This window comes from Heterocephalus glaber, unplaced genomic scaffold, assembly GCF_053883595.1.
Source record: "Heterocephalus glaber isolate CG9 unplaced genomic scaffold, H.glaber_assembly_v1.0 deba00000122, whole genome shotgun sequence".
NCBI classification, from domain to species: Eukaryota; Metazoa; Chordata; class Mammalia; order Rodentia; family Bathyergidae; genus Heterocephalus; species Heterocephalus glaber.
Window position 1 is genome coordinate 48,556,948 of NW_028258138.1, and position 27,741 is coordinate 48,584,688.

General features: G+C 35.1%; 1 protein-coding gene across 8 annotated transcripts in view; it reads left to right on the top strand.

The window, feature by feature from the left end:
* Col8a1 (collagen type VIII alpha 1 chain) overlaps nt 1-27,741 on the top strand; it is a 166,838-nt gene that overhangs the window by 96,864 nt on the left and 42,233 nt on the right. For 5 of the 8 annotated variants that reach the window (XM_004857963.4, XM_004857964.4, XM_087208599.1 and 2 more), the window contains one exon: nt 2,004-2,124. The exons of 1 other annotated variant lie outside the window; for it this stretch is intronic. In XM_004857963.4, the coding sequence (XP_004858020.1) occupies nt 2,004-2,124 (121 nt within the window). The remainder of the gene's footprint in view (nt 1-2,003; nt 2,125-27,741) is intronic. 2 more of the 8 variants (XM_021238834.2, XM_087208602.1) reach the window with 1 other exon arrangement.

The following is a 27,741-nucleotide window of genomic DNA, read 5'->3' on the forward strand; positions in this document are numbered from 1 at the left end:
TATTAATAAAGAAGTATATAACAGGCACAAAAAGTATTTATCAGCCCTTTCCTGATATCTGATCAGAATCTATAAAGTTAAAAGAATAATGTACAAAGTTTATTTTTCAAGGAGGCACCTGTGGTGGAGTACCTCTTTCATAAGTATCTGTTACCTACCAGTCTTCTGCATGGAGTCAAACCACACAATCAGTACATTGGAAAAGTAAAGCCCTTGAGTCCATTTACTGTCACTGAACTTTATCTTTAGAGATAATCTGAGATCCCATGGCTTTCCAGAGGTGAAGATTCTCAAATCACCTGTGGCTAACCTGAACTTTATTGTGTTTGAATATCCACAAATTGACCAAAGTTCAGAATGCTACCTTATACACTGTTTGGCCCCAAATAAACATTGTACACACTCCATAATGGAGGCCACATGTCAGAGCCTAGGCCTTGTGTTCAGAGAAATTATTGTCTTATAGATGTTCCATAGATAGAAGATATCTATTTCATATTGAGTACCAAATCCAGAGAAACACACTTTCTTCAAGGTGAAAGCATCTAGCACTGGTCCTTTACTTAAAATAATTAAAATTAAAGAAAAATTAAATTCAGCTCCTCAATCACACTGGTCATATTTTAAGAGTTAAATAGCCATATGTGACAAGTGGCTACCATACTGAACAGTAAAAGCAGAGAATATTTGCATTATAACAGGCTATTTTATTAGACAATATTATTCTACAGTGTACTGCTCATATCACAATGCAAAACATCTAAACTGGATACCCAATCCTGCACTCATTTCCTAATTAACAAATCTAGGCTTTCAAAACTTTTTATTTAAGTTGCTAAAGTTGTTCCTGTTAAGATTTTAATAGAGCAAAATAAAATAGACACTGTTACTCCAAACATAGAGTTAAATTTCTGAAATTCAGTGTAAGGGGAGAGAAATCCCATACGATTTATAAAATGTCTAGATGATAGAAAATTTATAAAGTATAAAAATATTCAATTAGTTAAATTGTATCAAAGGTTCAAACAAAATCTGAAAATGTCAAATTATAGCCTTATCAGACCTAATTTGATAAATAACTAAGAATAATTTCTAATTCAAATATTGTTTTATACAAATTGAGTGGAAACATGTTATTCAAAAAGTTTACTTTTCTTAAATAAGATATTCCTTCCTCAAATTTGCTTCCTGTATAGCAAATGCCAAAATCCTTTCAAAATTGTCTCAAATATATACTAATGAAAATTGAATAAATGAAAATTTGAAAAAAAAGAAAATTTGGTATATAACATAACCATGAAAAACAATAAAAATATATAATACATTTTCTATTTCAACAAAACTTATATATGTGTTATGTGTTAATCAGTTTTCCATTACTGTAATAAATACCTGAGAGAATCAATATAAAAAGAGGAAATTATTTATTTTGGCTCATCATTTTAGAGGGTTCAGCCTGTGGTCACTTGGCCTTGTCACTCTGGGCCTGGATGGCAGGCACAGTACATCATGGTAAGAGCCAGTGGTTAAGTAAACCTGTTCACCTCATGGAAACCAGGAAGCAAAAAAAAGAGAGAATGGCCAGGTTCTCAATAATGGCTGGAAGTACATGCCCAGTGTGAATTAATTTTTTCCACTAAGCACAATTCATAAGTTTTCATCACCTCCCGATAGTGCCACAGATTGGTGACAAAGCCTTAACTCATGGACTTTTTAGGAGACATTCCAGACCCTAATTATAGCAATATATGTATAAAAATAAACAAGTGCATACTTGATTGCATAGACACAAAAAAATTATTAGCTTCCAATCGGCATACAAACCCTCTTTATATCCTTAATGTGCAATTGAATTTTGGTAAATAATAGCATTTTTATTAAAGTATGTAGTTACATATTTCTATTAAATAATTTATCCTATGATCCAGAAAAAATCCACTTTGATGATAATTCTGCTTTTAACTGTATTTACAATTGAGTAAAAGTATCCCCTTTTTTTCCAGAAGCTGTTCTGGAAGTAAAGCAACATCCTCCTGTGAAGAGGCAGAAACCAACCCCAGGGGTGCCATAGGAAGGCACAAGAAAGGACTGGTCCTCAGTTCTGAAGCCCAGCCAAATTTAAATGTAAGTGTCAGGAGTTGTAGAGGGTAGGGGCCTAGCTGTGGGGTGGTCAATAGGTGAAGCAGCCAGTCACTGTCCAGAAGCACATGAGTACTTGGCAGGCACATGTCCAGCCTGCCTACACATCCTATTGTCCTGCCTCCCAACATATCTGAATTGCTGCAAAAGACTTGAGATCATTGTTACTATTACCAAGTTTTTTTAATCCCCCAGAGTAATATACATGTGCAGAGTATGATCCTAGCTGATTTTTAAGCCCAGACATGTTGAAATAGAGTCTTAAAATAATCATTTCCATAGAACCTGACTAGGTATCCAAATGTTCACCAGATGCTAGCAGATAGATTTTGCAGAGGAAAATTGCTAACTTAAGCTTCTTTTCATGATTCAGCAAAGGATTTTAAGTAACAAAAGATCTGGAGATTTGTAAAATAAATAATTCCAGTGCAAATGGGAAAATTAAAATAATCTTATCATCTCCCAGACATGTCTATATGTGTTTTTATACCATTATCATATTTCTCTTAATTGGGCCAATTTTTTTCCAGCTGATACTTATGAGCTGTAATGAAGAAGTGATTCCTTTCAGATGATTGAAGTGATATGTACTAAAATTTCCTAAAGACAATTTAGGATGCATGAAATAGAACATGATATAACAAATATGGTTATTCACATGTGATATTGAATATATCCACCATGAAAATGAACAGAATGTTAGAATCTCTTTTATTCCTCAATTGATGCCTCAGTAAAAGCAATAAAAATATAAAGTACATCATTAACTTTTGAACTTTGATGGAAAAAAAACCACAATATGCCATCCATTTCTAACAAGTAGACATTATCTCGTAGTATCCACAGCCATCTTATGCTTATTACTATTGCCTGGTCTTAAGTGTGACTTTAAGACACATGACTCAATATTTCCTAATATGTACTAGTACAATGGCTTTTTATAACCTGCTTAATTTTATTTCTTAATTGAAAAAATAAATTGTTAATATTCCTCAGATTTTTGTGTTCTTGCTAGGGTGTACATGAACAAAAAGACAAGCACAACTTTTAGCCTAACAGTCAATGCCATATGGCCACAAACTGTCTAGGACAATAGCCCCCAACCTTTTCGGCACAGAGACAGGTTTCATGGCGGCGGGTGGGGGAGGGGGCGTTTCTGAATGATTCAAAGGAGTGTACAATCTAGATCTCTGTAATGTAAAGTTCACGGTAGGGTTCACACTACTATGAGAATCTATTGCTGCTGCTGATCTGTAGGAGGCAGAGCTCAGAAGTAATGTAAGCAATGGAAAGCAACTGTAATATAGATGAAGCTTTACTTGCTCACCTCCTGCTGTGCAACCAGGTTCCTAATAGACTAGAAACCAAGTTGTGGACCTCTGGTGGTCTAGAATGAATCCATTCTAGTTCCTAAAGAAATGCAAATACTGTACATTAATGATTTTACATTTTTAGTATAGATACCACTAATTATTTTGGCTGGATTCCCTCAAAGCCAGATGTTCTCCAAATAAAATATTTATAACACAAAACCATTAAATTAAAAAGAATACATGGTTATTTAAATAGCAGGTTATAGGACTCAAGCTAATCAAGGACTTTGGAGAAGCTGATGAAAGAGACATGCCACAGGTTACATTCATAAAGTCAGGACATGGCTCTAAACTCAATCCAAAAAAACTCTGTAGTCTTGTAACCAGTAGATTCAGCTTCTGGGTTTAATGTAACAAACTCTTCTGCCAAGGGCATTGATGAGTTTACCCAGTAAAAAATTGCAATAATAATGTTAAACTAAATCATAAAAATGCAGATGGTGGTTATTACAAGGCAGAAAAGAGGAATTTCTTATAAAGTTATGGTAGAAATATCAAAAATACAATTTATTGGACTTTTAAAAAATTAATCTCTTTGTTTTTAAACTCAGGTGCAAAGGTAATAAAATGTAAAGGTTACTCAATAAACTATTTCATTTAATAGTCAACAGCAGTGTTTCAGCATGTGAAAATAAACATTACATGTATTCAGTGTGGTCATCAATTCTGGCAGGCCTGAATCTTAAATACGATTATATGAAATGAAAATGAAGCAACCAGTAAAAGTTATTTTACAAAATTTTGATTAAGAAGAAATTAAAGAACTTTTAAAATATATTTCTTTTTCTCTGTGAAAATGAACTGGGCTAATGCCTAAATTTTTTATGTGGTTTTTAAGTTTTATGAAGAAGTTCATTTGACACCAATGCAGAAAATAATCCAAAAAATTGAAATATTAGTACTATGATAGGCATACAATTAGACAAATAAAAGATCATAACTAATCCTTTGTATGCCCTCTAAAAGTACAGATATAACTTTTTAAATTATTTTTTGAGTAATCTAGAATTCTTTTTCTGAAAATATGTTTTACCTTCCAAAAATATAGATTCTTGATTCATATATGATGGAGATTTTGGTAGACATATGCCTTATTTTTCTCCAGTTAAACAACGTATATACCTAAGTGACAGTTGTCATAGGAACAAACTCCTTTTGAACATTAAAATATGCAATGTGGCTTACACATGGTAAGTACAAAATAATATGGATTGAACTGAATTATTCCCACATTAATGTGCCTTTTGGCTTCACACTAGAGAGGTAGTGTTTTCTACATGGGAATTAATGAACTGTATCTGTAACCAAAAATAGAAAACCTACTGAATTGATCCATATCTAGTTTATTAATCCAGCCCACTAAGGAAGGGCTTTCTTGTGGTTGTACTACATTTTAGGGAAAACACAGTTCAATTTAAAAGTTGTTTGAAACTTTAAAGAACATGAGGTTTTATATTATATGACTGCAAAAAGTTCAATTCTTGATTACTATAATTCTGAATATATAAGTATATAAATAGCCTAGATTTATAATTTTACTATAGAACATTATGACAGTGGCCAAAAAGACTCTAACTGTTCAATATGGAACTTACTTCTTACTGCCACTCTCCTCTTTCCTCAATTTTTTAAATAAAAAGACCTTTTTAAAATAAAAAGAATTAAAATAAAAGTTGAGTATAAGAAGTCCTTAGCTGAAACAGATGGCTAGAAGTCAGAAGCCCCAAACTCTATTGATTCTCCTACCAACTTGGAATATATCCTTAGACAATTCATGGGAATAAATCTACAATAAAGGAGGCAATAATGCCTTGCATGTGCATGGTGCCTTATGATTTAACAGAGCACTTTTTTCACATACAATGTCTTATTTAATCTCCCATTTCCCTAGCCTCCAAAGAAAAGTATGGTAGGTATTTGAGAGCCAGAGAAACGAAATCACATGTTCATAGTCATATCAGTATCAAATGTTAGAGCCAGGAACAGACATATTTTAAGATTCTGAACAGATCTTTTTCTCCCCTGTACATCACATCGGTGTTCTTTGGACTCTCCTGCTGAGGCAAAGGAGGAATGACTACAGTGGTATTGCCCAATGAGAGAAACCCACTATACCCTCCTACACACTCAAAATGTGGCCAGAGTTCATTCAGGTGCGCTGTACAAATATATAAGACTTGGAATAAAAACAAAATTCAAACACCTCATTAGTACTTTTTATATTGATTGCATGTTGAAATGATTAAATTTTAAATATACAGAGTCAAATAAAACTAATAAATATAAATTAATATATAAGTAAATATAACTCGATGATTAATTTCACCTGTCTTTATTTTTAATGTGGGTACTATAAAATATAAAGTTGCATATATGTCCCACATTATGTATCTATGGGATAGTGCTGGGCTACTGAATTCCATTATTCAGTACCCATAGTACTGATTTCATATGATTGGGCTTGCTTATGCACCTGTCTTGATATGTTGGCACAAACTTGTTAAGACATTATCAGAGTATAATGTAGATTAGCAATATCAATTCAGCTATTCTCATGTATCTTCTACATACAGGGAATAAGTCAGGTTTCATTATCTGTTGGCTCAGATTGCTCATTCACTAACAGGGCTCATTTTTACTTGCTAAATGCATGAAAAACTTAGACGTAAAAATTGCACAGAAAGAACTAAAAATTGTATTTATGACTCTATAGCACTGCTTATTTTAAAATATGTTTCAAGGGAATACTATGAGTAAGATTTTGGACTACTAGGTTAATATAGGGAATGTAAGTAATAATTACTTATAAACTTTTATCTAGTAAATTTCATTCTCTCAAGTCTGTAACATATTATATATATCATCCCCAAAGAAGTAGCTTATTCCTGCTTCAAAAAAAAAATCTAACTAAAAGTCTTCAGAAAAAAATAGGTACTTATTTAGAAGAAAAAGTACATATTGAAAAAAAAGGCAAATCACTAAAAGCTAACATCTATTCAACATTTACTACATGAACTCAAGCACTATGCTAAACGTTGGATCAAAGTTATCACACTTAACCTCTGTCAGTCTTTCAAAGTAAGCAACAGGGAACAGAAACCAAAGCTCTTAAACTGTTACTGTTTTTTACTTCAATGCTATTAGAAATCACAATGCAACCTTTTGTGACAGTATGAGAATATTTGAAATTGATTCTATTCTATTAATTTCAGCTCCACAAGTGTTTGTTTAGAAAATGTAATGGGCCAGGAACAGTTCTAGACACTGAAAGAATATTGAGCACTAAGATGGAGTTCTGCCCCCAAAAGTACAGAAGTTGGTAGACTAGTGGACATGGTTATCTTTTTATTGTTTGTTTGTTTTTGAGACAGGGTCTCATTGTGTACTTCAGGCTGGCCTTGAACTCACTATGTAGCCCAGGCTGGCCTCAAACTGCTGGTGATCTTCCTGCCTCAGCCTCCCGAGTGCTGGGATTACAGGTGTGCACCACCATGCTCTTTTGAAAAATGTATACTTATAAACAATAGTTATTAAAGGAGAAGTTACTACCATGTTCTTTTTTTTTTTTTTTTTTTGGTACTGGGGATTGAACTGGGGACCTTGTGCTTCCGAGGCAAGCGGCAGTGCCTGAGCTAAATCCCCGGACCACTACCATGTTCTAAAAGACCTTTTTATATTGTAATAGAAATCTTTATGGTACTATTTCCCGATGTATTAAAACTTACCTATTGTTTATAAAGCAAAGATCTCAAGTGAAAAAAAATTATAAGGTATGAATTTCAGAGGTTTGCTTTTCTATATATAGTACATGAATTTGCAAAAAAGTGGATTGAAACTACCTTAAATCTTTTCCGGAACAAGTACAGATAAATACAAACAGACAAAAGGGACCTAAATTAGAATGGCATGGAAAATCACAAAATAATGAAAATCAAACAGTTTTACAATTTTTCATACAGTAATAATAATTGTTATCTTTGAAGTTAGAGATTTTAAATAATGTACATAAACTAAATATATATAAATTTTAAAACAAGAATTAAAAATAGAATGTATATACATTGCCAATATCTTAGTGGTCATGCTCACCTAGAATAAAATTGTAAAAATTAACAATAGACAATTCTAAGTGGCAGAATTTTAGACAGTTCTATGTCCTTATTTATAGTTTTAGGTAAAATTTTCAAACTGAGCATAGGTAAATTAAAGCATTTTGAAACTGACTCAAAATTGATTGTAAGTGAGAAAGGCAATAACTGTTTAAAGTGGCAAAATACAAATGTTAATTCCAATCATAAAGTTTAAAAAAATAATAATATGCTTTATAGATTCTTTTCCTAGATTTTCTGGCTCTTCCTTTCTTTCAAAATAAAACATCCTGTAGGCTATTCAATTGCTCTAGACATGGAAGGTAAAACTTGATTTAAGTTTTCTAGATTTTCTGGGGAAAGAAGTTCACTCTGAGCTATAAGTACAAATGTAGATATAAAAAGGTTGTTTTATGAGCTTGCAAAACTTAAAATTGTTATTGTAGCAATCAGACAAACAGAGCATGGTGTAAAGTGCACCTCTTAGCACCTTGAAACAAACTGGCCTTTAATGATTTTTAGTATTAGCCCCTGAGATATGTAAACTGTCATATTTTCTATATCAAATAAACACATTTGAGCTGGATAGAGTCCTAGAGATCCTAAAAAGTAAAATATCAAGCTATTTTAGGGATTCCACTTAAAAATTCATGGAGAAATATTTGGTCTGATAACTTCTCTTATTAAAAAATAAGTTCTATTAAAAATCCAGAAATTAGTTCTTTGTGACATTTAATCATTTAATCATAAATCCACAATTAGAGCTGAAAGAGACCTTCTAGATTATCTTATCCAATATCAATTTTTTACAGATGCAAAATCTACCAAGCAAAAATAATTTTCTCAGTAAAAAGTAAAATCCTTCAAAAATATCCCAAAGAATCTAGGAGCACCTGGAAGCTTACCTAGGAAAAACAAGGCACACAGAATTTGAATCCTACTAGAACTTTAATTATCACTTGAATTTTTGTTTAGTTGTGGGTACCTGTGCAATGAAGGAAAGATGCTAACACTGATTTTGAACAGCACATTCATAATGAATGCTTATAAAGTAAAAACCAAAAATATAACAAAGCCAGTGATTTCAGACCAGGTCATTCACTCATTACTCAGCTTCCTTTCTTCAGGGAGCAAACAGTTGAAATGAGCTTCCTTTGCCACTTTTCAGACACAATTTGTCTGTCATAAGAAATGGGCTACTTCCAAAGTTGCTGATAGCTAGAAGAATAGCAGAACGTTCATTTCTTGAGTTAAAAACAAAAAGGATAGCAAAACCTTCCTGATTTCATGCGTTTATAAAAAGTATGCTTATAATGAAATTATCTCATTAAGACTATATTCATCCCTCATACATATATATGTACTTTATATTATAGAGATAGCCCTGAGAAATAAACATTAAAATTCTAAGTCCAATGTGTGTCTAAGAAATCTACATGGTAACACGTGATTTTAAGAAAATAAAGCATGTATGCATGCCCATTGTCATCTGTAAAATAAGGATAAGAGTAGATACTACTAGCAAGGTTGTATTAAAGTTAAATCATAATAGATGTAAAATGCTTAGTACAGGGCTTTAACACATATCTAGCCTTCAATTAGTACCAACAATTAGCATCATCATCATCATCATCATCACTTGTAACATAACTTCCCTACTACATCCTTCTCCTCAAACAAAACTTGTGAGTGTCTAAAGGGTTGCATGGCTCCATGTGCATCCTTCATTCCAAATGTCCTTTCCATTCTTCATCTGGTGAACTCCTACTCACACTTAAAGCTCAGCTCTAAAGTTTCCTCCTCTTACCTGTTCCCCCTAAACTTTTCTTGCACTCATCTATTTCCCAAGGTGCACCTCTTAGCAATTCAGCAGAGCAACTGTTTTCACTTGATTTCCCCCTCACTCCCATAACCCATACATACATGCGCACATACATACACACACACTGAAATGCAAGGAGTGCATCATATTCAATTTTATGTTTCCATGAAGTGTTTATTGAAATGAACAAACCATTGTATAAATAACTACATAAGTGATTTTTTTCCCGTCAAGATAGAATATGTACCTAGTGGCCTCAGTTTGGAGAACAGGGTAGGAGTAAAGGTCATTGTAGAAAAAGCTGGGACATAAAACTCAAAGCAGCCTTGGGGCCTGGGTCTGACACAAGCCAATGGTATGACTTTAAATAATTTTTAATGGCATTTGCTTTACTTCTTCCAAAGAATCATTTAACTTCTCTGGGCCTCAGTGTCCTCTGAAAAATAGAGTGCTGGGCAAAATATTCTCTGAGGACCCTTCCACTGCCAACATTTATATAATACTAAACATTAATTTATTTCCACAGTTCTCAAACTTTAGCAGATACAATCATCTAGAGCGCTTATTAAAATGCTGATTTCCTGGTTAGAGGATCTCTTGAGGCCCCCAAGTTAATAGGTGATACTGAGGCTGCTGATGAGGAGAAAACACTTTAAGAACAACTGGTTAAACTTGACATAAAATCCTGACACTGTCCTACTGTTCCTGGACTAAAACTCTTCTGATAATGCAAATTCCCGATAGCAAGTAGTCAATTACACCCAGGCTTCTGTGCAGCTGCCATCAGAAAGACTTGTGTCGAGAGGTGAGCCTCAAGAGCAACTACAGAAGGCCAATTTTGGTGACTACAGTTTTTTAAAGGCTCCCTTTGTGAGGAAAGAGCATGAGTTTAAAGCCAGCCTCACCGAAAACGCCATGCCTGTGTTTGACACATTGGTTTCAATGGGCTGTAGCTGATTTTATGGCTCACAATTGCCATCTAGTGACGAATTTGAATTACTGCAACGAGGACCTGCAGCATGAAACGCTTTCATTTAGAAACTTTTTTCAGTGTTTGTTTTTTGAGACAAAGTCTTGCTATGTAGTTCAGACTCGCCTTGAACTCACTATGTAGTCCAGGCTGGCCTTGAACTCACCCTGATCCTCCTACTTCAGCTTCCTGCTTACTGCGTTTACAGGTATGCACCACCACCCCCAGAGGAAGCTGCTTTTTACTTACAAAACTGTTCCAGAGACTCTCTAAGAATAAAGTCTCTTGTGCTCTGGTCTCATCTACATCTGTATCTCAGTACTGCAAAAATAAACACATTATAGCACTTACTATGTGCTAGGCATTAATCCATGTTTTTATATATATTCAATTACAGCAACACAATGAGATAAATAAAACTATTTTCTCTGTTGAACACAGGATATGTAATTACACATGTATAAAGCAATTAAGAGATTTATGTGCCTGAGGTTTACCAACCAGTAAAATAGCAGAGCTGAGATTTAGCCTAGACAGCTTCTGAGAGACAGTACACTAGCCAGCCTGTGTATCAGCAATTTAAACATAGTTGCTGAAAGACATGAAACAAGTTTCCATCATAGATGAAGGAATATATGTGATATACACATGTATGTCACATTTTCTTTATGCTTATACTATTCAGTCATAAGAAAGAAATCCTGTCATTTGTGACAACATAGATCAACCTGGAGAACACTGTCAAGGGAAATAAGCTAACTACAGAAAGACATGTATCTTATGATCTCCCTTATGTGGAATCTAAAAAAATTGACCTCCTAGAAATAGAGAGTAGAACAGTGGTTGGCAGAGGCAGAGGCAGCTTCTGAGGAGCAGACTGGGAAGACATTAGTCAAAGCATATAAAATTACAGTTAGATAGGAGGAATAAGTTTAAGATATCTAGTGTACAGCATGGTGATATATAATGATGACATAGTATTCTTGAAAAATACTGAAAGTGAATGTTGTGTTCTTATTACAAAAGTAATAAATATTTGTAGTAAGGAATATGTTAATTAGCTAGATATAACTGTTCCACAATGTGTATACAGTTCAAAACATCATGTTATAAAAGATAAATGCATAGAATTTTACCTATCAATCTAAAGAAATAAATTTGAAAAAATGAAATTAAAATAAAATGCAATTGCTGAAATTGATATATGTAAATAGTTCCCAGATGTGGATCTGCAAATTTCTGTAAAATACACAATGAACCAGTAATTTTTTTATTCTTACTAGTGAAATCAGCTCAAGTGCAATAATGAAAGAAATATTTCTACCTACATGAAGCCAATGTAATGCAATGAAAAGAATGCTGAATTAGAATCAATTTCCAATGTGCTATGCAAGGTTGAACAAATGATTTAAACTCTTTGGGGTCCCCATTTTTTATCTATAAAATAGAAAAGATAAAAACTTAGTTTGCATAGTTCTATGACTCCCAAAGATACAGTTTATTAAATTAAATTCTAGAGTAATTGCTGAGTTTATCCATTGAATGTGATCACAAGAGCAAACAGAATGGTTATGGGCAGTGGCCATACTGGTTTTGCTCAAATTTTCTTGCACATAGAAAGGGGCCAGGACAAAAGATGTAGCCCCCATAGTCTACTTTCCATAAGTGTTAACAATAAATAATAACACTCACAGTGTTTGCAGAAATACAGAGCTCAGTCATGGAGAACTATACTTTTTCTATTCTTAGATGCTGCACTTGGAGTGTAGATTTGAACTCTGCACCCCTGCCTGTTCCAGACCTCTCAAAAGTCCTCATCAAAGGACTCCGGCCTAAAAGTCACATATACAGAGGATTGAGGTGCAAACCCCCTCACTTCAGCCTTCTTGCACCAGAGATCTCTTTGGACTTAGAAAGCAGAATAAATTATTTTAGTTCCTTATCTAAGACTTCCCAGTTGCCAAACCTTTTTTTACCCTAGTAAAACAAATACTAAAGGATGGTCACCAAATGAAATACTAGTGATATCTTTGCACCTGCATATATATAATATAGACATATAATGCAAAGACTTGCTACCATAAAGAACCATGATAATGAAGGGAAATGAAAACACAGAGATGAGAGAATTAGGGTAATTATTAATATATAGTAGGATGAAAGATCAGTACCTTGCTGAGCAAGTTTATATCATTCCAAGGATTTGCATATACAATCTCATTATAGCAATACAGAATTAAGGTAGCCACATTTTGTTACCAGCCCTGTTTGAGAAATGAAAAAAATTGAAACATATAAATGTAAAGGAATTTAAAACAGAAACTTTAAACAACTTTTAAAACTAAGTGGTTGAGATTGCATATGTCCTAATTATTAGGCATATATGCTTGCCCAACAATTATAGTTTAACAATCAAATCCTGAGATAAGATGACTGTTCTCTGATACAGAAGTTAGAAAAATGTTTTTGATACAAATATAATAGAAATAAAAGCTTAACTAGAATTAAAGGATAGTAAAATTTCTAAATGCACTCAACAAACACGTTGAGATTTTATATCACTTGCACTGTTCTTGACTTGGAGGATTTAGCAATGAATGAAGCCAAAAATTCCATTCTGCCCTCAGGACTTATATTCTTTTGAGTTGGAGAAAAGATGATAAATGAAAACACAAATAATTAAGTAATAAATGTCTGATAATGAAGAAAGCCCAAGTAAAGTAAAAGGATAGAAAATGATGGGGTGGCAACAATGCTTCAAACTGGATGGTTGGGGCAGGACTCTCTGAGGAGGGAACGTCTGACTAGAGCTCTGAAGGAGGTGAGGCCCTGAGAAGGTCTGGAAGGCAGTGCAGCCAGGCAGTAACAAGAGGGAAGTTCCAAGGTTGTGAGCCATCTTGGCTTATTCCAGGATATAAGAAGACCACTGGTCCAGCCCAACCATTCTGAAGATAGTGTCAAAGAAAAGGTCAGAGACAGGTTATGCAGCATTGCCAGCTGTGGAGAGCAGCTCAAAGTTTATATGACTCGGAGTGGGGAACTATGGGAGGGTTTGAAACAGAAGAATGAGGAGACCTGTTCTACTTTCAATCATTGCTCTAATTTCTCAGAGGAGATTAGACTAGGGGCAAAAGCTTCGCCGAGGGGATGCTCCAGTGGTCCAGGCAAAATATGATTTGGGGCCCTGGGGATAGTGACTCAGAACACACTTTTATGAGATATACCATAAAACTTGCTGATGGGTTGGATGCCTGAAAAAAATATATCAAGACTGTCCCTTGAACTTTGAGTCTGAGCAACTAGATAAATAGCAGTGCATTTACTCCAGGGGATGCTGAAATAGAACTCATTTTCTAAACCATGGAGCCCTCTAATTTCACCAGTTAACTTGATTTCAGAATTAATTTGTGCAAGGAAAAGAATTTTTCATTCACAAATCTTTAGGAAATGTCATCACCTTTTCAAGGAAAAGCTGTGTAGAACATCAGTGATATCACTTTACTACATAACCTCTGACTCTGAGATAGAATCCCAAAACAGGCCATGAGCCAGATGAGGCATAACATTTCTACATTTTGTTTTGTAAAGGAGTTTCAAAGACTCATCACCAGAGAATAATAAAACCAGACATTCTGTTTAAGAAATTTTTATAAATATGAATAAAGGAAGATTAGCTTGCTATTCTTTCATGAAGTACAAGGTAGAAATTTGTGGTTCAGTTATAAGAAACATTGCATATCAATCTGATATTTATTATACTCTTAAGAAAAAATGTTACCTTGATAATGGGAAAGAAATGTGGTGAGTCAGTGGCTCTTTTGTGGGAACCATGGTCTTGATTTTTCAGGTAACTACGTTATACTGAACTTGACCTCAGAAACTTAGGGACAAGGCCACAAAGACTTATCCAGAATCACCAGTAAATTAGCAATAGAGCCAAGACTGCATAAACAATAGTTTAAAGATAGACACAGGGATTGTTTTTCTCTCCCACAAAGAAACTTGAAGGACCAGCAAAAACCTATCTAATATATGATTCTTTTGTAACTTAGACAGAGAAACTTCAACACTTTAGTTTCTCTGATGGACGCTAATTAGCTATGGTCATTTCTATACATAGAGAGGAAATTAAATTATAATGGTATATAAATGCTATAAAAATAGGGACTTTTCTGTCTTCTTTATTGATGTGTCCCCAGAAATCAGAATTGTACAAGACACAAACTTAACATTCAGCAAATCTTTGTTGAATGGATTAATGAAGAAAAGCTTACATAAATTGCTAGATTGAAAAAAGGAAAAGAAAGTAGAAGGGAATCATTTCTATTCATTTTTATACAAAAAGCTATATTGTCAGGTGAACCATAAGAAAAATACCAGGAGAATTTTTTTAGGGAGCAGCTTTTATCTAACACATTCTTTTTCTCATCCATTCTTCATACTTTTCTCACCTATCCTTCATATTTTCCTTGGGTAGCACTGTCAACCTGAAAAATTGTGTAATTGACAGGTTGACAGCCCCAAAATATGGTTTATTTTGATTACCTTCTAAATTCTAAGCTTGTTACGATCTACGTCTAAGATCCAAATTGCTTTATACTTAGTATATTCACCCTTACCAGTTTTGATCTCATGCTCAGAGCTAGCCTTTTTTCTATCACCATCATTATGTTTGGTCATAGCTATTGAGTAGCTATAGAGAAAAACTAATAAATATAAAGATGACAAATGAAAAAGCTATTGTATGGGATGTATCTTCCCAGACCAAAACCCCTTTTAGAAAAATATTTGGTGGGAAAACAGAAGTCTTACCCTTCAACAGCACAAAAACTAGTCTGGATTTTAGAGATTATTATCACTCAACCCCAGGCGGATTAGCATGAATCTGTCCTTGTGTCCCATGTTCTTTGAGACCCTTGAATCTAAGATCTTGTTAAAATGTGTCTCCCTTTGGATACATCGCATTTTAAAAATAGGTGTATGAGGCCTGGGGATTCAGCGCAGTGGCACCATGCCTGCCTTGCAAGCACAAGGTTCTGAGTTCAATCCCTGGTACCAAAAAAAAAAAAAAAAAGGTGTAGGAAGAAACCCAAGATGAACTTTCAATTAGGTTAATCAATTTATGAGTATGATACAAGATACTAGATCCTTTAGCAAACATTGGTTGACACACTTTTTCTAAAAGGTAAAAGGCTTGTTTTTCTTTGACAGGTTTTAAAGGACACTGAAGAGTGTTTGTCAAGCCTTTTAAACCAAAGCCAAAAGTAGGTTAATCTAAAACATACAACACACCCAGCCAGCTCAAAAGTCAATGAAAAAATTAGGCCTGAGAATCTTAAGATGCTAATTATGAAGCATAATTCCATGATATTTTGCCTCCATAAACTGAGCAGCACTCTTTTTGGGGATTATGAAGTTACTCCTTGCAGTGGAGGCAATTACTTATGCTTGATGCTATAATGAATACTGTACTGAAAAGAATCCCAGTGTAGTCACTGTCTATACATTAGAGCTATAGCTCCCAATCTTCACTGGGAATAATAATCAACTAGAGCAAGCTTGCAGAAAACACACATATCTAGCCTCCTCCCCAAAACCTATCTAATCAGATATGCTGCAGACAAGATTGGGAACAAAAAAGGCCAGTGAGTGAGATACAAATGATCTGTAACTCACACAAGGAGAAACACTGCACTGAAGTGCGACATGAGTCCCTGGAAGTCAGACTCTCTCCATGTAACTCTTAATTCCCCGCACCTGCAAAGCGACTTGAACTTGGTAGATACAATAAATATTTAATGAATGAAAAGCAGTCAGCATTTAAAGATTCCAGGCATTGTTCAAAGCACTTTACACATATTAACTCATTTAATCCTCCCAATAAAGGACTATTATTAATCCTGACATTAGTTGGGCATTCTGTCTGCCCACTGTCCAGAGACTGTCACATGGCTGGCTTTTTAGCTGTCACCTTCTCAGGAAGATGCTTCTTGATTACCTATCTAAAGTTACACCAGTACCACTTCCATTCCATCACAAGGTCCTGCTTCTTTTCTTCATAGCACTTACCTCTAAAATCACCTTCTTTGGTATATTACCTTGCTTTATCCACTAAAATATAAGTAAACTCCATAATAATAGAAATCTTGTAAGTCTTACTTGCTACTATATAGTTACTGTGCCTGACCAAGGACAATAAACACTGAGGAAATTTTTTTAATGAATGCATCTAACAAATGCAAAGCAAAGGAGTTATATTTTCTATGTAACTTCTCAGAAATTCCAAATTTTATTGTAAGTGTAAAAGATAAATAAAAGACTAATAATTAAAAATTTCCTCAAACTGATTTCTTAGCCTACTCTGTCCCAACTCATAAAATGAACCTGAGAAAAAAGGAGAACTAAGTAGGGGTTAAAATGAAAAATCTGGATAGATTTCCTTTCTGTGGTTTCAATACTTGCTTGAAATAAGCTCTCAGAACATCAGATACATCCATGTAAGCATAAGTAAAGAACTCAGGGCCAGGGATTTAGCTCAGTGGTTTCGCCGCCTGCTGCTCAAGCGCAAGGACCCGAGCTCGACCCCTGGTACCAAAAAAAAAAAAAAAAAAAGGACTCATTCCTAGATCAAATGTACATGATTTCTAGATCAACCAATATTTTATTAGGCACATAGTATAACGGCTTTGCTAGTTCAAAGGCTGTTTCTACATTGTCACCAAAAGAGAAAGTTAAATTAATAAAACTCAAACCAAATTGCTTTAAGAGTAAAAAGAATGGACAGATGAATTCACTGCAAATGGTGACATATCAATGGTGAATCACTGAATGTGTTGCTCAATGCCAACAAAATCATAGTTAGGACCTGACTGGCTCAGAAGAGATATCAAGAGATATTATCAAGAGAGATAATTTTTAACTTTAAATGGCTTTTAAGTGGGCTTATCATAAAGTATGGCTCAAACCATGGTTCTTTGAAATGGGCCATTTGCTAGCTGAAGTCATATAATGCTAACCAGACCCTTCCACTGTTTCTTCCCATGAGCAGTCATATTGCTCTTTCTCTTCATTTGTGGTTTTCTCAGGCAAGCAAGTGTAGAGTCTAGGAATTGTTGCTGAAAAAACTTTTTGTTCCAAGCAAGCTTTATTTTCTACTAAAATGCCAGACAATAAATGTTATTAGTGATGTTAGAGAATAGAAAATACTTAGAATCAATTAAAATTTTTTAAAGACATGTTTTTCTTTAAAAATGTATTTTTACTGGGCTCACACAGGGAGCTGGCTGGAGCTGGCCAGACCTGTACTGGCTTCATTAGTCATCCCAGTATATGTGCATAGATCATGGAAAAATCTTTCCACTTTGAGGAATTGTTGGTTTCCAATCACATTTATTTCAGTCAGTCTTGAAGTTTAGTATGGAACTTGGAAGTACCATAATAAATGAGGGAAAGGCATAGGAAAGAGTGCAAACAGTAGTGAGGTAACTTAAAACAGGAAGACAAAAATCTTTTCTTTGTAAGCCCTTCACCTAGGAAGAATTTTGGTGCCTCCCTCTCATTGAGAAATATTTAATTAAAATACTTGAAAAGATAGAGACAAATTCATTTTCATTCTAAAATTTCCAATTACAATCTAGTCAAGAACAAAGATAATTTCTGTGTTCACTACCCAAGCCCTCAAAACAATCTGGATTAACTCAAAGCCAGATTTAGCATGTTGTTTTCTATTTCATGAGAAAACATGATTTAGATTACAAATTTCTCTGAGGCATATGCTAGAGCTGAGAAACTCTGTCATTTCTTTATCAGAAACAGAGAAATTCCAAATATGAAAAATCACATAAATTTATTGCCTCCACTCCCAGCCTGACACTTGGCTCAACATAGAGTATAAGCAGCCAAAAAGAAGTCCTCTGCTAAGGTATGAAGGGAACTGGCTGCTTGCGAAGTCCAGACTCGGGAGTGACACAGAAGGAGGTTTGGGCTTTTACATGGCCAGCAAAACTTAGTTTGTTTGAAGTCGGATCAATTGCTTTCTTGAAAATTTCAAATAAGCAGAGTTCTTCAGGAAATGGGACCCAGATGCATTTTTAACTCAGGAGCTCTTTGGAAAAGAGGTAGAAAATAGTCACACAACATCCTCTAGTTTCATTTTGGCCCTCTCAATAAACTTACTCTCCAGAACTATGCCCACACAACATGTATGTAAAAAGACTGAGTGAATAACCTTTAGAGTGATAGAGATTTTTTTTTATTCAGATAAAAAGAGAAATGGTATTGGTCTGATATAGACCAATTTGTTTTAAAATCTGGCATTGACTTGGAAGAGGCTTGAAACACTTAGGGAGAAGCATCTATTATGAAGCAGGCATTGTACCTCCCTCAGAGGTAGCTTGTTATGACCTTGATTGTACACCTAAAGAATTGGAGGCTGACTGAGATTCAGTGATCTGCTAGACACCACAATGATTATAAATAGAGACACTGAGATTGACTCATCAAAGCAATTCCCAGTTGAGCATCAACATATAGTTAAGTAGAAGGAATAAGTCCTAGTGTTCTACAATACAATGGGATGATTATCATTTGCAATAACTTAGGTATTTGATGAAGAACTAAAAAAGAGAAGCTCTAAGTCTCAAACATAAAGAAATGATAAGGAGATGGAAATTGTAATTACCTTGATTTAATCATAATATATTTTATACATGTATTGAAGTGTCACACTGTACTCTGTACATATGTACAATTATTACCAGTTACTTTAAAGAAAAAATTAAGTTAAAAATGTTTTAAAAAGAAGTTTCAGTGCATCCTCAGGGTTGAAATTGAAATTGAAATGGTCTGATTATTAAGATTAAGTTTCTTCTGTGCTTGCTGCTACTAGTTTGCAACTCCCTACATGTAGTACAGGAATAACTTGGCAGCCTATGTTAACTATGTTAACTATGTTAACTACTGGGTCAGAAGTTGTTAGAAGCTATATGCATGCCAAGAATACCACCTCACCAAGCAGGAGCAGCCTATATACAACTTTCCTCCAGGGACTCTAAGAGAGAAAAAAGGGGTTTTCCCCTTTCTTCAATAAGCTCTGACTTTGAAAATATGTAAGGAACATGAAAAAAAAAGACATTCTCACCTGCGCCTATCTAGCTGCTACCTTGTTAACACCTTGTTCTTTGTACTTGTGACTTTTGCAGAAGATAAAATATTCCTTTCCTCTTAATTTCACATATGCCGCCCAGAAGCTTCCACGTTTCCTGGAATTTTTATTAAGAATTCCAAATATTCCAGCAATAATTTGCAGATACCACAGCTCTGGCTGACAGAGAGTTGATACATACCATGTTTGGTACAACTGACCTCTAGAGATTTCTTCTCTGCTTTCTTCTGCTTTTTCTTCCAGTGAAACTGTCCCATTATTGGTTTTGATTTATTAATATGATCATATTTCTCTTCCAAGAAATCTCATTATAAGATAAGGAAAGAATAAAAATGATGATAGATAGTCATCTCTGGTATTATATTAGATTTCCCCTGCTCTTGAATTTTAAGTGACTGCTCTGTTTCTTGAGCACTTCTATAACAGCAAAGAAAATCATGGGCATTTCAGCATGGTGTGTGTATTTATATTCTTAGGACTACCCCTGTTATTTATGATGTTTTGGGCAAAATTCAAATGGTAGCCCACAAGCTATGCATTTCAATATTTAAAAGTTGTGAATCAAGCCAACAGACTTCAATAACTTATCCTTTATTTTGACACATATACCTTCAAAACAACAAGGAAAGCCAAGTTCAAATTTAGAATTTCACAGATTCCTTGGAGTTATGCATCATATTGCAGAGGTGCAAGGAGATCAATCTACACCTAGGTTCTTTTGTTCCCAATCCTAGCTCTGCCATGGGTTTCACAACCATGCATGTCAATGACCAGCTATGCTCCATGCACAACTTCTAACAAATAGTTGTTCCATATTGGTCCCAGGAATACACACCCAGGGATACAGCACATCTCAGGATTCTAGACTCTAAATCAAGCCTGTTTGGACACTAAAAAGCTCTCAAGATCATCAGTGAGAATTCTAGAGTCTTCTGTAGCCAGAGCAAATCCTAGAAGAGTAGCAGAATCCATTGGCTTCTCACCCCATGGAAGCTGAAGGAGCCATGGCTGGTGGAAAGTCAGAGCAGAGGTCAGTCTTGGTCCAATCTGAATAGCACAACTGATCTGTGATTTAATGTTCCCTTTGTTATAATGTCTACATGGGAATTAACCACATTTACTGCACCCACGTCATCCATATGTTCTAGATAGCCATGAAAAGTGTTTGACAAGAAGATTTAGAAATAAAGGCTCAAGAACCACAACTTCATAAAAGACAAGGCAACTATACCTCAGCCATACAGATTATGCAATTTGTTCTTTGAATTACAAGTACAGTCATCTTATTTCTTTATTTTTTTTCCTTAGATTATGTTATTGGTAAATTTTAGGTAAACAATACATTTACATTTATCATTGGGTGCTTGTACCTGTACATGATGTGTCTTGGTTCTTATTTTTTTCCCCATTACCTGTGCACCCTTCACCCCTACCAATCTTCCCTATTTACATAGACTTTGTTTCCATTTTTTTTTTCTTTTCTCATAATCTTTCCTTTCCCTCCTTTCCTTTCCCATTCCCCTCCCACCACCCCTACCCATTTGGACTTTTTCTTTGAATTTCAAATTATCAATTATTTGTTTTACTCATTTTCATTCTTATTTACACTTTCAGTTTCTCACACCAGAGAAACTATTCAGTACTTACACGTGTGTCCTATTTATTTCACTTAAGAATATGGCCTCAATATGCATCCATTTAGCTATAAATGTCTAGTTTCTTGTTCTTTATGGCTGAGTAATACTCCATTTTATTAAAAAAAACACATCTTCTTTATCCAGTTTCTAGTTGATGGGCACATGGGCTGTTTCCAAGCTTTAGCTATTACAAATTGTGCTGCTATAAACATGGGTGCACACATATCGTTGTGGTATGATTCTTTTAACTCTTTTGTGAAGATTCCCAGTAGGGGAATAGCTGGGTCAAATGGGACCTCTAGCCCTAGTTCTTTGAGATGTCTCCATACTGATTTTCACAGTGGTTGCACCACCCTGCACTCCCACCAACAACGGAGAAGGATTCCTTTCTCCCCACACCCACACCAGCATTTGTTACTGGTTGCTTTCTTGATAGCAGCCATTCTTTCAGGGTGAGGTGGAATCTCAGTGTTGTTTTCATCTTCATCTCTTGAAAGACCAGTGATGTTGAACATTTTTTCATTTATTTATTTGTTGCTTTTAATTCTTTGGCTGAGAAATACCTGTTCATTTCAGATGCCCGTTTTTGAATTGGGTCTTTGAATTTGGGAGGTCTGATTTTTTTCAGTTCTTTATATATTCTAGATAGTAGTCCTTTGTCTAAGGTACAACTGCTAAAATTTTTTCCCACATTGTATATTGTCTCTTAGCTCTGTTGGTGGTTCCTCTTGCAGTGCAGAAGCTTTTTAATACGATGAGATCCCAGTTGTTGATTCTTTGTGCTAGTTCCCGTGCTACTGAGGTTTTGTTCATAAAGTCTTTTCCTATCCCAGTGTCTTCAAGGGTTCTACCTAACTTATCTTCCAGCAAGTTTAGTGTTTCTTTCTTAATATTTAGATCTTTAATCCACTTCAATCTTAGTTTAGTGCATGGTGATAGGTATGGGTCTAGTTTTAATCTTTGGCAAGATGAAATCCAGTTTTTCCAACACCATTTATTAAATAGGCTATCTTTCCTCCAATGAGGGTGGTTGGCTCCTTGTCAAAGATGAGGTGGCTGAGTATGTCTGGAGTTGTTTCTGCATCTTCTAATCTATTCCACTGATACTTGGGTCTGTTTCTTTGCCAGTACCATGCTGTTTTGATCACAATAGCTTTGTAGTAGAGTTTCAAGTTGGGGATTGTGATACCCCCAGCCATTTCTCTGTTGCCTAGAATTGCTTTTGCTATTCTAGATCTCTTCTGATTCCAAATAAATTTTTGGATAGTTTTAGCTAGTTCTGTGAAGTATATTGTTAGAATTTAAATCAGCATTGCACTAAATCTATATAGTAGTTTTGGAAGTATAGCCATTTTCACTATATTGGTTCTTCCTACCCTGGAACAAGGGATGTCTTTCCATTTTCTTATATCCTCCTCAATCTGCTATTTTAGAGTGCTGTAGCTTTCAGTGTAGAGGTCTTTTGCTTCCATTGTTAGACTGATTCCTAGATATCTTGTTTTTTTTCTTAAATTCTTTCATTGGTGCATTTTAGGTATACAACACAATTACATTTCTCATTGGGAACTTGTACCTTTACATGATGCATCTTGGTTCTTATGTTTTCCCCATTCCTAGTCCTCCCTTCACACCCTCCACCCTTCCCTATTTACAAAGACGTTATTTCCATTATTTCCATTTCTCATCATTTTTCCTTTCCCTTCTTTCCTTTCCCCTGCCCCTACTGATAACCCTACCCCTTTGGACCTTTTCTTCCTATTTTGCATTATTGATTATTCATTCTAATCTTTGGTACATTTTAGGTATACAATATAATGACATTCATCATTGGAAATTTGCACCTTTGCATAATCTCTCTTGGTTCTTATTTTTCACCCTTGCCCAGCCCTCCCTTCAACCCTTCCATTCCTCTCTATTTACAAAGATTTTGTTCCTATTTTTCCATTTATTCATATTACTTCCATTCCCTTCTTTCCTTTCTCATACCCCTCCCACCTCCTTCCCCTTTGCCCCTTTTCTTCCTATTTCACATTGCCTATTATACATTTCAGTCCTTATTTACACTTTCAGTTTCTCACACCAGAGAAACTATTCAGTATTTATACATGTGTGTCCTATTTATTTCACTTAAGAGTATCGCCTCAATGTTCATCCATTTACCTATAAATGTCTCTAATTTCTAATTTCTTATGGTTGAGTAGTACTCCAGTTTATAAAAAAAAAAAAAAAAAACATTTTCTTGATCCAGCCTCCAGTTGATGGGCATTTGGGCTGCTTCCAAGTTTTAGCTCTCACAAACTGTACTGCTATGAACATGGGTGCACATATATCACTGTGGTATGATTCTTTTAATTCTTTGAGGAAGATCCCCAGCAGTGGAATAGTGGGATCAAATGGGACTTCCAGTCCTAGGTCTTTGAGGTATCTCCATACTGATTTCCAATAGTGGTGGCACCAGTCTACACTCCCACCAGCAGTGGAGCAGCGTTCCTCTTTCCCCACAGCCCTGCCAGTATTTGTTATTGGTTGATTTCATGATAGCAGCCATTCTTTCTGGAGTGAAGTGGAATCTCAGCATTGTTTTCATTTGCATCTCTCGAATGACCAGTGACGTTGAACATTTTTTCATGTATTTATTTGCTATTTCTACTTCTTTGTCTGAGAAATGTCGGCTCACTTCAGATGCCCATTTTTGGATTGGGTCTTTAAATTTGGGAGGTCTGATTTTTTTAAGTTCTTTATAGATTCGAGATAGTAGACCTTTGTCTGAAGAAAAGCAGGTGAAGACTTTTTCCCACATTATGGGTTGTCTCTTCACACTGCTGGTGGTTTCTCTTGCTGTGCAGAAGATTTTTAATAAGAAGAGATCCCACTTGTTGATTGTTTGTGCTAGTTCCCGGGCAACTGAAGTTTTGTTCATAAAATCTTTTCCTACACCGATGTCTTCAAGGGTTCTACCTAACCTCTGTTCCAACTGGTTCAGCATTTCTATTTTAATATTTAGATCTTAAGTTCATTTCAATTTTAGTTTAGTGCATGGCAAGAGATATAGGTCTAGTTTTAATCTTTGGCAAGTTGAAACTCAATTTTTTCAGCACCATTTATTAAAGAGGCTATCTTTCCTCCAGTGAAGGTATTTGGCTCCTTTATGGAAGATGAGATGGCTGAGTGTGTCTGGCATTTTTTCTGCATCTTCTAATCTGTTCCACTGGTCCTCAGGTCTGTTTCTTTGCCAGTACCATGTTGTTTTTATCACAGTAGCTTTGTAGTAGAGTTGCAGGTTGGGGATTGTGATACCCCCTGCCATGTCTCTGTTACCTAGAACTGCTTTTGCTATTCTGGGTCTCTTTTTGTTCCAAATGAATTTTTGGATTGTTTTCTCAAGGTCCGTGAAGTATGCTGCTGGGATCTCAACTGGAATTGCATTAAATGTATATAGCAGTTTTGGAAGTATGGCCATTTTCACTATATTAATCCTTCTTACCCAGGAGCAGGGGATGTCTGTCCATTTTCTGATATCATCTTCAATCTCTCTTTTCAGAGTGCTATAGTTTTCAGACAAGAGGTCTTTGATTTCTTTTGTTAGGTTGATTCCTTGATATTTCAGTTTTTTGGATGCTATTGTGAAAGGAATTATTTGCCCTATTTCTCTCTCAGTGAGTCTGTCATTGGTGTAGAGGAAAGCTATTGATTTTTGTGTGTTGACCTTGGAACCAGCTACTTGACTGAATTTGGTTATTAAGTCTAGAAGACTTTGGGTGGAGTTCTTGGGGTCTTCTATATACAGTATCATGTCATCTGCAAATAATGACAATTTGACTTCTTCATTTCCTATCTTTATTCCTTTTATTTCTTTCTCTTGTCTAATTGCTGTGGCTAATGTTTCCAAAACTATATTGAACAAGAGTGGTGATAGTGGACATCCTTGTCTTGTTCCTGATTTTAGTGTGAAGGATTTCAGTTTTTGACCATTTAGTATGATATTGGCTGTTGGTTTTTCATAGATGGCTTCTATCAGTTTGAGGTAGAGACCATCTATTCCAATTTTTGTAGGGTTTTTATCATAAATGCATGTTGGATTTTGTCAAATGCTTTTTCTGCATCTATGGAGATAATCATATGGTTTTTGTCCTTGGCTCTATTGATATCGTGTATTACATTGATTGATTTGTGTATATTGAACCATCCCTGCATCCCTGGGATGAATCCCACTTGTTCAGGGTGTACGATCTTCTTGATGATCTTCTGCATTCTATTTGCCAGTATCTTATTAAGGATTTTTCCATCTATGTTCATTAGTGAGATTGGCCTAAAGTTCTCCTTTTCAGTTGGGTCTTTTTCTGCTTTGGGGATCAAGGTGATGCTTGCTTCCAGGAATGAATTTGGGAGTATTGCTTCCCTTTCAATTTCATTGAAGAGTTTAAACAGTAGTGGCAGTAGTTCCTCTCTAAATGTCTTGTAGAATTCAGCAGTGAAGTCATCAGGGCCTGGGCTTTTCTTAGTTGATAAGTTTTTAATTATGTTTTCAATTTCATTGGTTGATATTGGGTTGTTTAGAATTTTTAGGTCTTATTTGTTCAACCTTGGTAATTCATACGTATCTAGGATTGATTCGTAGATATTTCATTTTTTTGGATGCTATTGTAAAAAGAATTAGTTCCCTAATTTCTCTCTCAGTGAGTGTGCTATTTGTGTATAAGAAGGCTATTGTATTTTGAGTGTTGACCTTATATCCAGCTACTCTACTGAATCTATCAATTAAGTGTAGAAGTCCTATGGCCAAGGATTTTTGGTCTTCTATGTAAAGTATCATATCATCAGCAAATAATGACAGTCTAACTTCTTTCTTTCCTACCTTTATTCCTTTTATTTCTTTCTCTTTTCTAATTGCTGTGGCTAATGTTTCCAGAACTATATTGAACAGGAGTGGTGATAGTGGGCTTCCTTGTCTTGTTCCTTATTTTAGTGTGAATTTTCACTTTTTGACCATTTAGCATGATGTTGGCTGTTGGTTTTTCATTGATAGCCTTAATCATGTTGAGATAAAGATCTTCTATTCCAATTTTCTGTAGGGTTTTATCATGAATGGGTGTTGGATTTTGTCAAATGCCTTTTCTGCATCTATTGAGATGATCATATGGTTTTTTTCCCTTGACTCTGCTAATATGGTGTATTACATTTATTGATTTACAAATGTTGAACTATCTTTGCATCCCAGGGATAAATCCAAATTGGTCAGGGTGTATCATCTTCTTCATGACCTTCTGTATTCTGTTTGCCAGTGTCTTGTTGAGGATTTCTGCATCTATGTTTATTAGGGAGATTGGCCTGTAGTTCTCTTTTTGGGTTGGGTCTTTCCCTGGTTTTGGAATCAAAGTAACACTTGCTTCCAGGAATGAGTTTGGAAGTATTGCTTCCCTTTTAATTTCCTTGATGAGTTTAAAGAGTAATGGCGATAGTTCTTTAAATGTCTTGTAGAATTCAGCAGTGAAGCCATCTGGACCTGGGCTTTTCTTTGTTGTTAAATTTTTTATTACATTTTCTAATTTCACTCATTGTAATTAGGGTGTTTAGAATTTCTGTATCTTCTTCATTTAACTTTGGCAATTCATATGTATCTAGGAATCTGTCCATTTCTTCTGTGTTTTCCATTTTATTAGAGTACAGGTTCTTGAAGTAGGTATTGATGATCCTCTGGATTTCTGCTGGGTCTGTTGTGACTTCACCTTTTTTGTTCTTAATTGCATGGATTTGAGCCTTTTCTTTCCTTTTTTTGATAAAGTTGGCTAAAGGTTTATCAATTTTATTTATTCTTTTGAAAAACCAACTGTTTGATTCATTGACTTTCTGTATCACTCTCTTAGTCTTCATTGCATTGATTTATGCTCTTATCTTTTTAATTTCCTCTCTTGTACAAGCTTTGGGTTTGTTGTGCTCTTTTTTTTCCAGGAGCTTGAAGTTCTGCATTAGGTTATTTATCTGAGTTATCTCTGTTTTCCTAAAGCATAGAACTGCTTTCATTTTATCCTATAGATTCCTGTATGTTGTACTGGCATTAACATTTACTTGTAGAAACTGTCTAATTTCTTCTTTAATTTCCTCTGTCACCCATTGGTTGTTCAGAAGGGTGTTATTCAATTTCCAAGTGTTTGTGGGAGTTTTACGGTTTCTTATGTTATTGATCTCCAATTTTATTGCAGTATGGTCTGATAATATAAAGGGGTAACTTCAGTTCTTTTACATTCACTTAGACCTGTCTTATGAGCTAGCATGTGCTCTATTTTGGAGAATGACCCATGTGCAACTGAAAAGAATGTGTATTCTGATTTTGTGGGGTGGAAGACTCTGTAAACATCTAATAAGTCCATTTGTTCAATAGCTTGGTTCAGTTCTAGAATTTCATTGTCTAGATAATCTGTTTGTTTGTGATAGTTGGGTACTGAGGTCCCCCACTAAAATTGTAGTAGTGCTTATTTGGTTTTTCATGTCCATTAATATTTGTTTTGTATATTTGGGGGCATCATATTTGGTGCATATACATTTAGGATT